This window comes from Ricinus communis, chromosome 8 (assembly GCF_019578655.1).
Source record: "Ricinus communis isolate WT05 ecotype wild-type chromosome 8, ASM1957865v1, whole genome shotgun sequence".
NCBI lineage: Eukaryota > Viridiplantae > Streptophyta > Magnoliopsida > Malpighiales > Euphorbiaceae > Ricinus > Ricinus communis.
The window spans coordinates 16,984,425-16,999,999 of NC_063263.1; the positions used below are offsets into that span (position 1 = coordinate 16,984,425).

General features: G+C 33.3%; 1 protein-coding gene across 1 annotated transcript; it reads right to left on the minus strand.

The window, feature by feature from the left end:
• Positions 1 to 10,950: 10,950 nt before the first annotated feature.
• On the minus strand, positions 10,951 to 14,642 carry LOC8268217 (mitogen-activated protein kinase 3). Its single transcript, XM_002532220.4, has 6 exons — positions 14,215 to 14,642; positions 13,976 to 14,105; positions 13,084 to 13,221; positions 12,651 to 12,983; positions 11,961 to 12,144; positions 10,951 to 11,550 (listed from the first exon to the last, which is right to left on the minus strand). The coding sequence occupies exons 1-6, from the start codon at positions 14,376 to 14,378 to the stop codon at positions 11,381 to 11,383; spliced, it is 1,119 nt and encodes a 372-aa protein (XP_002532266.3). The 5' UTR covers positions 14,379 to 14,642; the 3' UTR covers positions 10,951 to 11,380.
• Between the last annotated feature and the right edge of the window lie 933 nt (positions 14,643 to 15,575).

The following is a 15,575-nucleotide window of genomic DNA, read 5'->3' on the forward strand; positions in this document are numbered from 1 at the left end:
AGGAAGAAGAAATAAAAGGCAATGTCAAGGTGCCATTCTGAAGGTGATGATGGGTAATATGACAGTCGATTTAAATATGTTTGGTCCGTTCGTGAAAAACCGAATTGTGAGCAATCTGAATAGCACTCTTATTATCACAATGTAAAGGAGTTGGTTGTCGCAGAAAGACACCCATATCAGCAAGCAACCATCGCAACCAAACTATTTCACAAGTAGTGGAAGCCATAGCGTGATATTCAGCCTCTGTTGAGGATCGAGAAATGACGTCCTGCTTCTTACTTTTCCAAGAAATAAGGGAATCACCTAAAAAAATACAAAATCCAATAGTCGATTTGAGGTCAGTAGGCTCACCGGCCCAATCAGCATCAAAGTAAGCACATAACTCTAAGGATGAAGTAGATGAAAGTAGAAGAGTCTGAAACTGAGTGCCGCGGAGGTATCTCAAAATACAAAGAACAGCAGCCCAATGAACGTAGTAGGAGAAGTAACAAACTGACTGACTATATGAACAGCATATGCGATATCAAGACGAGTGATAGTGAGATAAACTAGACTTCCAACAACAGTCTGATACAGACTCGGATCCGGCAATAGAGAACCATCAGAAGCAGAGTAACGAGCGTTGAGCTCAATCGGAGTATCAACAGTCTTATTATCAGAAAGCCGAGCACGTTCAAAAATATCAAAATATAATTAGATTGAGAAAAAAGATACCCTTTTGGAGAGGAAGCAACTTCAATACCCAAGAAGTAACGAAGAGAACCCAAGTCCTTCATAGCAAAACACCGAGTCAGTTCGGACTTTAATAGACTAATCCCGACAACATCATCACCTGTAATAATCATATCATCAACATATAGAGAAAGAAAAATTCGACCATCCAAAGTACATTTGACAAATAGAGCAAAGTCATGGTTGCTAGGATGAAAACCAAGTGAAATAATCACAATAGAAAACTTCTCAAACTAGGCACGAGGAGCCTGTTTGAGACCATAGAGAGCCTTCCTAAGTTTGCAAACTTCACCAGACTGATGATCAAGACCAGGAGGAGGAACCATATAAACTTCTTCGTGAAGGTCGCCATTCAAAAAGGTATTTTTAACATCCATTTGAGTTATATCCCAATGACGAACAGAAACAACAGTAATAAGAGTTCGAATTGTGGTCATTTTAGTAACGGGAGCAAAAGTCTCCTCATAATCCAGACCGTATTCCTGAGAATAACCCTTAGCCACTAGATGAGCTTTATACCTTTCAATAGACCCATCAGTCTTAGTTTTAATCGTATAGATCCAGCGAGAGCCAATAGAACGTTTACCCACATGAAGGGACACTAAATCCCAAGTATGGGTTTGATGAAGAGCAGTTAGCTCCTCAGCCATAACACGATGCCAGAGTGGATCAAGAATGGCTTCTTTGAAAGATGAAGGCTCAGAAAGAGGATGAGTAGAAGCTAGAAAAGAAGCAAATGAACTCGAATAATAAGAATAATCAAAATCAGGTTGTTTAGTGGACTTATGATTTCGTACAGGATAGCAAAGTTCGATAGTATCCGCAGTCTTAGGAGATAATATAGGGGAAGAGCCAGTAGAAGTGTCAGGAATGCCAGCAGAGGGTAGCTCATCAATATCAATAGTAAAAGGATCAATGTGGACAAGATCAAACATAGATATATTATGAGGACGATCAGGAATGGTAAAATAAGGAATATGTTCAAGAAAAACAACATGATGAAAGACATATAACTCATGACTGATTGGATCAAAACAACGATATCCTTTTTGACTTGCACCATAACCAAGAAAAACACATATAGTAGAGCGAGATGTTAACTTACTACGTTCAACATGAGGAAGAAGAACGAAGCATGTAGAACCAAAGACACGAAGGGAAGAATAATCTGGAGGACAACCATACAATCTTCATAGGGAGACAAGCCGGAATTATGAGAAATAGGAATTCTGTTAATTAAGTGAACATAAGTAAGAATTCCCTCCCCCTAACATTCACTAGGAATGTTAGCAGACAATAAGAGTGATCGAGCAGTCTCAAGAATGTGACTATGTTTTCTTTCAGCAACTCCATTTTGTTCAGGAGTATCAGTGTAAGAAGTCTAGTAAATTGTACCATCTAAAGCAAGTAGATCCTTAAAAGTATGAGATGTATACTCTCCCCCCAAGTCATATCTAAAGCACTTAATGACAGTTGAATATTGGATTTTCACAAGAGATCGAAATTCATTATAAATTCTAGAAAAGTCTAAACGACGTTTCATAAGATAAACCCAACAATAACGAGTGCAATCATCAATAAAAGATACATAATAATGAGAACCCCCTTTTGTAGAGATAGGGAGGGTCCCCAGACATCAGAATGAATAAAGTCAAAAGGAGTAATAAAAATAGTAGTACTTTTAGAAAAAGGCAATGCAGTAAACTTTGCTAGTTGGAAAACAGCAGCAACAGTAACAGTCTCATCAGTGGTCTTATCGACCACCGTCTCTCCACGTTGGACCTCCCCTTCTACCTCGTCCTCACAATGCTCTATCAACTTCCTCCTTGGATCCATCATTGATTGAGCAGTTTCAGCAGTTCCTTGCTTCTCAGCCTCATGCCATGTCTGCTTCCTCTCAGATAGGTTTGTCATCTAGTTCTTTAGATATATCCCCTTCTTCCTGGATTTTAGATTCTGGTGCTTCAAACGATATGTTACCTAATTTATCGTTATTTACTTCTCTAACCCCTAAAGTTTCAGTTCCTATTATGAATGCTAGTGATACACCTATGCCATTGCAAGGTGTTGGTTCAGTTATTACGCCTTCTCTATCTTTATCTAATGTTTATCACATTCCTAGTCTTGCTTTGAATCTTGCTTTTGTTGGTCAAATTTGTGATACTGGATACTCAGTCTCTTTTTCTTCCTCTACTTGTTCAGTTCAAGATCCACATTCTCAGGAGGTGATTGGGATCGGCCATAAAGAAGGATGACTTTATGTATTAGATCAATTCAAAACTCCTCATACTGCAGCACTTGCTCCTGGTGTGAATTTGTCATCCTTTCGTTTGAGTCCGTCCTTGTCTGTGTTTTATTTGTGGCATTCTCGCATTGATCATGTCTCTGTGTCTCGTTTGTAATTTTTAGTCTCTATAGGAGCTTTAGAAAATTTGAAAACTCACTGAGATTTCCAATGACCTTTAACTTCAGCCATCATGCCAACAGATTAATGATCAATTACCCAAAGTATAGAATTATAGAGAAATGCAAGAATACTTTCCACAGTTAACAATCAACTTGCTACAGACAATCAACAAAGCACTACAAGAAAACCAGCAGAAGGAGACGACACCGTATTTTCCAACTGAAGAGACGACACCGTATTTTTCAGAAATCAACAAATCAATAAATACCCACACCGTTTTGCATAGACTAAGACAGCAATCGGCCTTGCCAGATGACACCGTATTTTCCAGCACAGGGGCACTAGCCTTGCCAGCAATCGATCAATGAACAGACGACCGTTTGCCTAGACGAAGACAAAAACATCAGCTAGCCAAGCGAGAATCCAACGAAACAGTCGAGAACACTACAAGCAAAAACAACAGACGAACGGAGAACACTGCAAGCGGAAACAACAGTCGAACGGAAAACTAACAAACAGAAACAAGTCGAACGGAAGCAAACGAAACGAAAAATCCCAGTTTCAGTCTGAACGACACCGTTTTACAGCAGCTCTACAATTCCAGAGGACAAACAACAGCTGCTTCACCTCCTTTCTTCGTTGATGCCCAGCAACAGAAATTTATGGCTCTGATACCATGTTAGAATTGAAGGAATGTATTTAATATTTCATTGATTAGAAGAAAAGAAGAACATCAAAAGAAAAGCTTATAACCTAATACAAAACAGAGCAATATATACTCCTACAATAAGAATATGGAAAAGATTAAACTACCCTTACAATATACAAAATATTACATTATTTAATAATAAACATATCAGAAAAACCTATAAAATATTTGGATAGTAGTTCTTGCATTATCAATTATCAACTGAATGATCCCTCATTATAACACATTCTAACAATTCTGTATTTAACATATGGTATCATACTTTATACATTTCTTTCCAAATTCTTTTTTTTAGCATATGAACACTTTAACCTTAGTGAGATCTAGCCTCTCTCACTTAACCATCACTATAAAGCAGCAGCTGAATTCTCTTTTCTATACCGTTTTTATGGTAAAAAGAATAAAAGTAGATGCAATCATTGACTTGGTAATTAGCAATGTCACATGCACATTGATTAAGGCCCCAGTTGAACAATCTTCTCTAAGTTCCTACAAATTCCTTTATACCCCTTTTCATTTTGAAAGGCAAAAGGAAGATATATTTTTAGATGTAGTCAATGCCTTGCAAAATTAACAATGTCACATGCACATTGATTGTGAATCACATTTTCACATTATTGGTCTAATAATGGATGTTTCTATAGCTTGTCGCTACGTTTTATTTCAATCGACTGTACTCCGAGTTTAGTGGATACTGTATGGTTTTTAGTATAAATAGTACAGGAAAAAAGATAGGGCAACGCCTTTCTTTTTTTCTTTCTCTTTTCACTTCATCCACAGACACCATTGACAATTGGGATAGCATATTTTCTTCATATATGCATATTACTGTCAAATGATATCATCTATTTTATTAGTTGTTTTTTTAATTAATAAATTCTTCTTTTCTTTCTTGTACTAATACATGTGATGTGAATGGATATAATTTGTATCAGTCAGGCTGGTTGCTGACATTTTTGCTAATAATTTTAGAGAAGAAAACAAGGATTCCTAGGACAATAAGACCTTTTTTATATAGTTTAACAAACATATAGAATTTGAGTTTTAAATATCTATCTGCGTTCAAATTGTCGAAATAATGTTCCGCAATTCACAAAAATTATATTTTAAATTAATTACATTAATTTTGAATATTAAAACATAATAATAAAATTGTGAGAAGTAAAAGAAAAATAAAAAATTATCACAAAGCAGGCAAGCGGTGAGCTTTGCACAAAAGGTACGAAAGATTAAACAAAAGTTATTGACTTAGATTCTGTATTAGCCATCAAAAGAATTAGATTAGCCTAACAAGGAAGCAAGCATTCAACAATGACGGGTCTAACAGAAACCACGTGAATTATAAAATTGAAATTTCCATATTGAAGAACTGCAAGAGCTCTCCTTTAAATTAAGCCATAAGAAGTTTGGGTTTACTGGGTCTTTTTTTCTTGTTTAATCAGCAGTTACTGTGAGATTTTAATCTTCATACTCATTATTAAAATGCCTTACCATACCGGACTGAGTGATTAATTAATTAAAAGTTTGTAAAAAAGATATATTCTTATCCAATATTAATTGAAAATGACTTTTAATTGGATAGCATTTAATGTACAGTCTTTAATCACCACCCTGTCATCCAGGTGCCTGTTTACTTCTGTCAGCAAGTAACTCACATGCTTAGGCCTTTTTATATCTTGAATTCTCTCCTCATTCATAATTAACTTTGTTTTTTTTCAATACAGGGCATGGCAAACAGGGACTTAAGGTGGAATGTTTAGTGTTTTTATCAATTTAAAATGAAGAAAAGTAATAGTTCCTACCCAACATGACTATATAGATTCTTTTTTACTGCAAAATATTTATAGAGCGATAACTAATAATTGTTTTGTTTTGTGCATAGGTTTACCAGCAGACAAACAACAGCAAATTATGTTTAAGAACCAAAAGAAAATACAAAAATAAGAATCTCGACAGCAATGTAATGCACAGGTGTCGAGCTAGCAAATGCGAGACAGTGAAGTCGTGAAGCATAAACTCTTAAAGAAAAGAAGTAGCATTTTCTTGTAAGTCATGCTTCCGAATTACAAGGAAGGAGGAAAAAGAAATATAGAATAAAATAATTATCCACTTGTTAGTGTTATTGCCTGCTTGTGTTTTTGGTTGACTTAAGTTACAAGGAAGTAGCACTTTGAAAATTAATTAATGCTTCAATTTAGATAATTTAAGTTGAGATTTATCAGGAAGTTAGAAACTTTAATTCTACCCCAGATCCTTTCTGTAAAAGTTATCATAGAATCAAACGATTACAGATTAATACATTGAGTATTAAAATTATGCAAATGATTGTTTAATGAATCATTACAACATATACTACAGTTGTACAATTAAATTGGTGCAGCATCAACTTGTTCATTTATCAGAATGATATAACAACTCTCTGTAATTTCATTTTCAACATTCTGATATTGGTTCTAGCTTGCACTACTGTTAGTGCATGTCCATACTGGATGAACCTTTCTGATTAGTTTCTTGAAGTCTTTTACTTAGTTGCATTGTGCAGATTCTCCATTGTTCTACAATGCATTCATCTGGTCTTATCTCTTCAGTTTTCGTTAGAATTTAGTTATATATATATGATAATCAAATGATAGCGTGAGAATTTTGTCAAGAAATATGTATGAATACAAATAGTGATCTTTGCTTTGTTCCTCAATTCTCTATTTTCACTTTTTTAAAATTTAATTATTTTATTATTAGAATTCTTTTTAACTTTTTATAATTCAGCTGAAACGGTTGATTATCTAATAAATATTAGTCAGTTATATTAAATAGAAATTTTATTAACTTTTTATTATTCATTCTTAGAACACCTGGATTTGTGTTATTAATCCAGCTATTTCATAATCAATTAATATTTATTTTATATTTGAAAAGGCAATTTCAGAAGTAATGCCAGGCATATCACAAGTAATAATCGGAAATTGAATTCAACAATTCTCATCACAATCTTTTTTAACAACCACTATCTCCCTCTGCCCACTATCTGGTCACCACTCAACTCTTATTATTGATTAATCAAGAAATGGAGGTTGGATTAAAGGGTGTACAGGGTAGCCATTTATAGTTAATCATGCCAAAAATTAGAGCTAAAAATCACATAAATAAAGATATGGGCAGATATGTATATGATGAAATTATAGTGACCAAATCCCAACCAACTCTTTGAGCGCGACCGCCATTATTCCACTGTTCAGAAATTAGGCTAAATTTTAATTAATTTTCTTCTCTTTGAGACCTAAAATCATTGTTCTTGAGTGGAGTCTTGACTAAGCTGACATTTTTCCCACGAGATCAAGTGGGGTAATAGTGGGGGGGGGGGGACTCTCTGTGTACAATGATCTTTAGCAATAAAAAAAAAAAGGCCAAAACGCGTACTCGAATGCCGGATGTGTGCCCGACAGCAACCATCTAGCTTAAAAGCTAAAAGCAGTCTAATTTTGAGAAAGAGAATCAAGAGAAAATGGAAGTTGAAAATTGAAGAAAAACAAAGGACCCTTTTAAGTTTCAAGCCTATGCTGATGATTTTATTCTGCTGGGTGTTTTTCTTTTCGTGCATATTTGTAATTATGCCGGAATAATGGTAGCTAAAATTATGTATTTAGTTTTATTTTGATTGTAAGATTTTAATTTATTTTGTTCTAGTTATTTAACTTTAGTTGTCACTTTTGAAAAAAATTAATTGTTATTCAGTTTAACACATTCTCAAACAATAGAATAAATCGTTGTAAAAATAGCTAATAAAAATAAATAATTAAAAAATATATATAATATATTAATCTTTAATTAATAAGACGAGTAAATAATAATTAAAATTTAATGACTAAAGTAAAATCAAATATAATTATTTATATCAATATGCTTGCATGTGTCTCCCTCCAATGGAAAATAGCCAACCTACAGAGCTAGCTTCCATCATGTCAAGAGGACAGTCAGGGTAACCTTATCTTGTAAACACATTAACAATCAGGAAAACCTGTAAGCACATTCTAATATTAGTCTTGAATTATCAATTATTGATATGTGATAAGCCATCCTAACAAATTTTGTAATTACTATTTTGCTACTCTTTTATTTTTTTGTTTACGTCAAGTCGCTTATAAGCTTCGCGTAGCCATGTTTTTAAAAAAAAATAATATATATATTTTCTTCTTGTCATACTAATTGACTCTTTCAAATTAAAAAAATAATTATTATTTATCGTTTTTTATATATTCAATATAGCATTAATTATTTTTCTTATTTTATCATTATATTGAAATAAGTCCACTAAATTTTGACAATATCTATGAAAGGATAATTTAATTTTATTTAATTATTTTTTTTCCCAATAATTAAGTCTATTAAGTTCTTTCCTTAAGGTAATTTACCCTTATTCACCATTAAGGGAAAAAATGTTTCTTTTCGAAGTTCTTTGGGAGTTGATGACACGCATTCGAACTACCGCGTCTAGAGGTAATGTGGAGCTTTTTCTAATGCTACTTTGGGCAAATTGGAATGCTCGACCGGCGGCCAATGGTGCAAGGATTACTTATAATCCTATCAAACTTTGAATATTGTCCCTAAGGCAACGACTGAACGTTCTAGGCCTAACTGAGCTAGATATTTCGTTGCCAGGACATTGCTTAATTTTTGTGGATGCATCATTTATTGTAGCAAGCAACAAAGTAAGGAGAACTGGGTGTTGTTTCTTACTCAACAGGTTTGTTCATGTGAGCGGTTGTCAATTTCAGTTGTTCATTCTGTTGAAGAAGCAGAGGCTATGGCGGTAGAGGAAGGAATCACGATAGCCCAGCGCCTAAGAATTCATCGCTGCTCTATTGATTCAGACTGGTGCTAATATGGTTTCTTTGTTGAATGACTCTCTTTCATCTCACTCTCATCTGGGAACTTTGGTTTTATATTGTCTTATTTTAGCTAAGGATAGTTTCGATAGCTTCATTTTTCATAGTATTAGTAGAAACAGTAATTGTGCAGCTACTTATGCACTTTACTGGGAAGTGTCTCTCTTTTCGGTTAATTTGTTTTTCTCTAAATGAAAATTATAGTGTCGCTTTTCTCTCAAAAAAAATATTAGACAACGATAATTAGTTAATGCCTTTAAACCATAGGCCTATGCCATCAATCAAGTTATCATCTGATTGAGCACTGAAAGTACAATCATTTTCCTATCTAATAATGAAAGTTCAGTGGTCTTCTTCCCCTTTTCACTATTTCTTTTGAAATACATCGATAGCTTTTCGTGTTTAATTTGTTACTCGAAATTGATAGTTAGAATTACTCTTATGTGGTTGTTAATATGATAGATCATATTTGAATAATCCTAATAACTAAGTATAAGATTAATAGTTGATATTTTTGGTTCATGAAGAAAAGGATGGAAATCAGAATTAGTGTACACAGGAAAATGGATTAAGGAATATAACCTAGTATTAATTTCATATCCATATAACCTGTTCAAAAGGTTAATTATATGGGATGGAATAACACTGATTGATTGATGGATGAGATGAAAATGTCTTTCTAGGAACTAGTTATACTTCATTTCTATTTTCAAGAAGATTGTGTACTACTGAGAAAACTAAGGATTCAGTGGTTAGGAGGCAATTACTAGCACCATCCTCTCTAGTAGCATCCAGCAAGTAATCAAGATCCTTGGCCTTTCTTGCATGCAGAATTAGGGGCGGCCACGATTCAAGGTTCAATGGAAACTAGAACCGGATTGGAATCGCCCTTAGCAGTTCAAGGGCCGGTTAAAAAACGGTCGGTTTCAGTTTACGATTTCGCTTCGATCGGATCAAACCAACTAAAAAAAAATTAAAAGAAATTAAAAGAAAAAATACTTGAACTTAATTTTTATATTTAAGTGCTTAGTAAGCACTTCGTACGATTCAAAAAAATCAAAGCTCATGTATCTTACCTAATTTTTAAAAAATTACTTTTTAATTATTTCTTACGCTAAAAGTTGAGATCCCTTCGCTTATGAGATCTAACAAATCTTATTTATTTATTTATTTATTATTATTATTAACTTTGTATTTATTATTATTTTTTATTCATCAAATATCTTTAATATTATTATAATTATTATTATTATTATTATTATTATTATTATTAATATTTAAGAGAAGTTAATAAACTATATTATATTATGATAAGTATTTTTTTGTTATTAAATTTTTTTAGAGAAAATGGACAGTTTAGGATCGGAACCACCGGATCCAGTAAATATAGAACCGGTCTTGAATCGGCCCCCTCCAGTTTCAATTCCACTTACGAATTTGACCGGTACCAATTTCAAGTTTGGCCGGTCCAGTTCCAGTTCCAAATCCGCAAGTGGCCAGGTTTCTGAAGAGTTGCCTCAATCATAAGTTTGTCGGCCATTCAGGATCAATAACCAAGTTTTGAAATCTCATTGTTTTGTTAATTTCTTAGTTGTTGGTCCATTTCCTGCTTCCGTTGTTGCTGATTTTTGATCTGCAGCTTAGTAGTAAAACTTTCTATCTAACCTTTTTCTTAAAGCTTGTTGTCATGCCATCAAGATACATAGATTAATTATTTCTAGCAGCAGAAAAGCAAATCGAATTTGTTCAAGAATATCTTGATAAGGGAGCAGTTGAATAAAGCCAATTGGACGGAAATGACAATTTTGGCCTCCAAATTGACTTTAAAGTAATGTACATAGCACTGTTCATCCGGGTTTTCTTCTTTATATGCTTACAATTGATAGGCAGTTAGACAGATTCTTATTCATGTATGAGATAGTGAAGTTGTAAGCATGAACTGTAAGAAAGAAGAGAATGACATATGAGAAAGTAAAAGCAAAGATAATATCATGAAGCTTTTAAATGCAGCAGTTATAACAGATTGCTTAACAATTCATCAGCAACTACATCAATTTGTCTCCCTTAATTAACGTTGGCTTACTTCAAGCTACATTACACATTTGTGAAATGTGTCACACCCATCTTCAGCGGTAATAGGATCTCATAAAATGAATTATTCATAAGGTTTAATTGGAAGACCAAGAAAATATCTCAATGCTTTAAATTTAAGATCTTGGTTATGTTGAATTCAATCTATTGCACATGAGAAGTTTGAATTACATTACATTAAGAATAAATTCCAATTTGATACCTCACAAATCAACACATCTTACAAGAGAAACTTTTAAAGGGGAAAAAAGAAAAAAGACAATGTTACAAGGTTGTAACTTTTACAGAGATAGCAAAATGACTAACCTTGTCAAGACTAAAAGTACCGTGCAACTGATTGTCAGTGATGGTTGCACAATTAGCAGAACCACCTAAATAGTCGCAGATATAGAAGACGAAGAAAACAGTTTGATTTAACTTGTTTGATCTGTGATCCCATTTTCATTGTTTTTCAGCATTATATTTATGTTCTGATTGCCACGTTTCTTCAAAAGAAATATATTCCATCAACACAATAGTTGAACTGGTAGACTTGTGGGACACCAAATGAATAAAATATTATGCATACTCCGGATTGAGTGCTATGGCCTCCCTGTAAATCATTTCCTTCATCTGTTCTTCTCCCAAGGGTTGTTGCTCAAAATCAAATGAGAACGGCTCTGGGCAGACTGGTTCATCAGCTATGTCATGTAACCTGGCAACATAGGGATGGGCTAATGCTTCTTCGACTGCAACAAAAAATGCTTTACATTTAGAAAGAAAGAAGAAATATGGTATGGTGTCTATGGACATTCTAGTTAAAGTTGTGCCATTCAAATTTTGAACTTTTGAGTCATAACAGCAACATGTTACATGTATCTCAGTCCAGCAGAGCATGAATTTTTTCCAAGAAATTGTTTGTGAGTATCACACGCAAACGAATCCTTCACCCTCAAATGTCACAGAGCATAGATATAGAAGGTTACATGGTTAAAATGCCAACAATAGTTTGTCAATAGGTTATACTAGTAAACACTTAACAGTTATAAATGCCTATATTTGGTTCACCAGTAAATTTTACTATTAATCAGAAAATAATCAATATGTAACTGAATTACTATGTCAAACTATATCTAGAACAGGGACATATAGTACTTACCAGTAATTCTTTTTGTGGGATCAAATGTCAACATTCTATCAATAAGATCAATAGCCAAAGGATGAACATGAGGGAAAACTTTGTCCAATGGCTGACGAGGATATGGAGTGAGTTGCCGGATGTATCTTTTGGCATCCTCATTCTTGATAAACCCAAGATCTGATTCAGTTGGTGTGCCTAAAAGCTAGACAAAACAAATAGAAAGAAAGAACTGCATGAGCATTCTTCCAATAACATTACTCCAGCAACAAAGACAAGAACTTCACCAATCACTTAAACAAAATCAAGGAATTATTAGCACGTTGTTGAATAGGAATAAGGAAAATTAAATTGTATAAAATAAGCTTAGATTATTGAAGGTAAAACCAAAACCAACTAGTGAAACATTATTTTCCCTGTTGTCTTATTACAATTCCAAAAGGTTGCAGTAGAATACCCAATAAAGATAGTTATATAAAAGGACAGGTACCATCAACCCAGTTTTCTGCATATTTTTAGCTATGCTTTGAGTGTTTTGTCAATAAAACAGAACTAAAACCAAATTAAGAAAATCAGTTTTTAATTTTAACCTCCTTTTATAAGGTTATGGTGTTTAAACAGAATAATCAACTACTTAAGAGATATTCGACATGCAAAGCTGAATTACTAAAAGATAAATTGCAGTTTATATTTGCTTCAATTTGACCTCACCTCCGTCAACAGGCGCATCTGGTGTACATGATCTTTGCCCGGGAATAAAGGCTTTCTGTTCATAAGCTCCATATAGATGCAACCCACAGACCACACATCTATTGCAGCAGTGTACTCTGAAGAGTTGAGCAAAAGCTCGGGTGCTCTATACCACCTGGTGACAACATATTCTGTCATAAACTCATTCTCTGACGTTGGCCGAGCTAACCCAAAGTCGCAAATCTTTAAATCACAATTTGCATTTAGTAACAAATTGCTGGGTTTCAAATCTCTATGAATAACATTAGCAGAGTGTATGTACTTCAGTCCTCGAAGAATCTGATACAGAAAGTACTGAGAAGCATAAAAGAGCAAAACCAAAAGTCAATATCAAAAGTTAGGCTAATGATTTACTAAAAACTCAATGAATTCACATTAGAAGTGGTATTGGTACCTGACAATGCTCCTCTGATAGACTTTGGTTGGAGCGTATAATCTGATGAAGATCAGTGTCCATGAGCTCCATGGCAATGTAGACATCAGTAAATTCCCTTCTTATAGGTGGAGGAATCACATCTCTAATAGCTATAACCTGTTTTACATGCAACATAATTCTAATTTCTTAATACAGAACCTGGGCCAGTATCTTAGTGAGCTATAAAGTTAGTACAAGTTCAATGCAGTAAGCAAATTGAACAGCTTGTAAGTCACAAGAACCAAAAATGAAAACAAAAATAAAATTCTTTGGACTTTGTTGAAGTGATATAAGCTGTCAACTGAGTAGATAATGTTAAAACATTTTGTAACTTAAAATTAAGCTTGTAAACCACATAGAAGATTTACATCCTTAATTCTTTGATTTTGGCATTAGTATAGAGCCTTAATCATATCCTTAATTCTTTGATTTTGGCATTAGTATAGAGCCTTAATCATATCAGTAAGCACCTGCTATTATGAAATCATTGACAAACATGCATTGAATATATGTGAGACCAAGTAATAATGCAAGCAAGTATAATGACCATTGACTGGCAGACTAGACTAACCGACCCATGAAATACTCAAACGTTTTGTCAATCTGCAGTTATTGTAATTGTCAAAAGATAAGCAAAATTCATTTTAATACAACGCCCAAAACACTCATATTTCATTCACTATTCATCGTCGGGTATATACCCCGAGCTATACAAATGAATCAGGTAATTCTTATCCACACACATATTCCAAATAAGAATTAAAATTTAGGAAAGAAAAATTATCAAAATCTATGCTCAACTATACCAACAATAGTTTTACATATATATAATATTAAAATGAAACGAGCAAAAGAAGAGATATATACGAACATTTTCATGATCCAAATGGCGAAGAAGCTTAATTTCACGAAGAGTGCGTTTAGCATCCATATGATTATCAAAAGCATTCGCTATCTTCTTTATTGCTACCATCTCATTCGTCTCCGAGTTCAACACCGAGCTTCAAAACACGTACACAACCATCAAATCATCCATTCGACACAGCAACAAAATGAATGACGAATTAATAGCTCATAAGTAATAATACAGAATAAAAAATAAATCCGTACCAGACAATACCATAAGCACCGCGACCAATCGGCAGGATCGAAGGCCGATACTTCGATGTAATTTGAAATATATTTCCAAATATATTGTACTGAACAAATTGTCCACCGTGAACTGGAATAGCCGGAAAATCCCCGTACTGACCGCCGCCGTTACCGTCAGCCATTTCCTCTCACTAGATTAAAATAAATAAATATAGAAAAATTAAAATCCGTGTGCGTGTGTATAGTATAAGTCCGTTTGCTGGTGGGGATTTTCTGTGTGATTTGGAAGAGGAAGAGATTTTATATATAAGTGAAGAAGGAGACTTTGATTTTGACTTTCATATTCTAAAAATCTTTCACTGTGCGAGTTTGAGAGTGGTGTTAACTTTGATCGAGTTCTTAGAAAACGCGAGGAAGGAGAAGAGGAGACGGGAAGACGCGCCAGAAATAAGACTCGGTACGCGTTCTGCCTGTCAATCCTACGGTCTAGATTTAAGCCGCCTTTGATCTACGGTTATTGTTCATTCAATTTTTTTAATGGCCATCTCTTTCTTTATTTTATCCTCTTTTTCTTGAATATTTTTTTCTTTCTTTCTAATGGTTTACGTTTCCAAAAATAATAATAATATTTAATTTGAGTGATGTTTTGGCAACAAACATATATGTCCAATTCAAGATCTAATAAATAAAGCTTATCTTAAAAAATTTTTAAAAAATAAAAAAATCAGTCCAAGATCTTTATTGGTTTTGGTATCAAAACCAATTAGTCAGTGGACGAATATTAAAATATAAAATATTTAACTATTAAAATATTAAATATCAGTTACTGATAAGATAAATCATTAACTTTACATATATGTACCACATACTTTATTTCATACTATATTCATATAACTTATATTTAAAAATATTGCATTTATATATGCAACCTACCAATAAACAATTCATAGCTAGTTGGGATATAAATCATATATTTAAGACTTATATCAAATATTAAATAAGAATTGACTCGAATATTTGAAAAAAAAAAAAGGGATTTAAATATTGTCATCTAATTGAAAAATACAGATACGTATACATTGAAAATGTTATTGTAGAATCAGATGCTAAATGTACCTATCGCAATATCAATTCAACGTTATGTATCTTCTTTTTTTTTTTTTTTTGGGGTAAATACTTTGTGCATCTTTAATTATCTAGGAAATAGGTGTATAATCTTTTGTATTTGTTAATTAATTTTTTATTTCTTTTTTCTTATATATATAAATATATAATTAGCATAATGTCTTACTTGCAATAGTTGGTAATCCCATGAAGGGCCCATTAGGAGTATTATCCTTTTTATTTTATTTTTGCCTCAATATGGATTAAAATTTTAT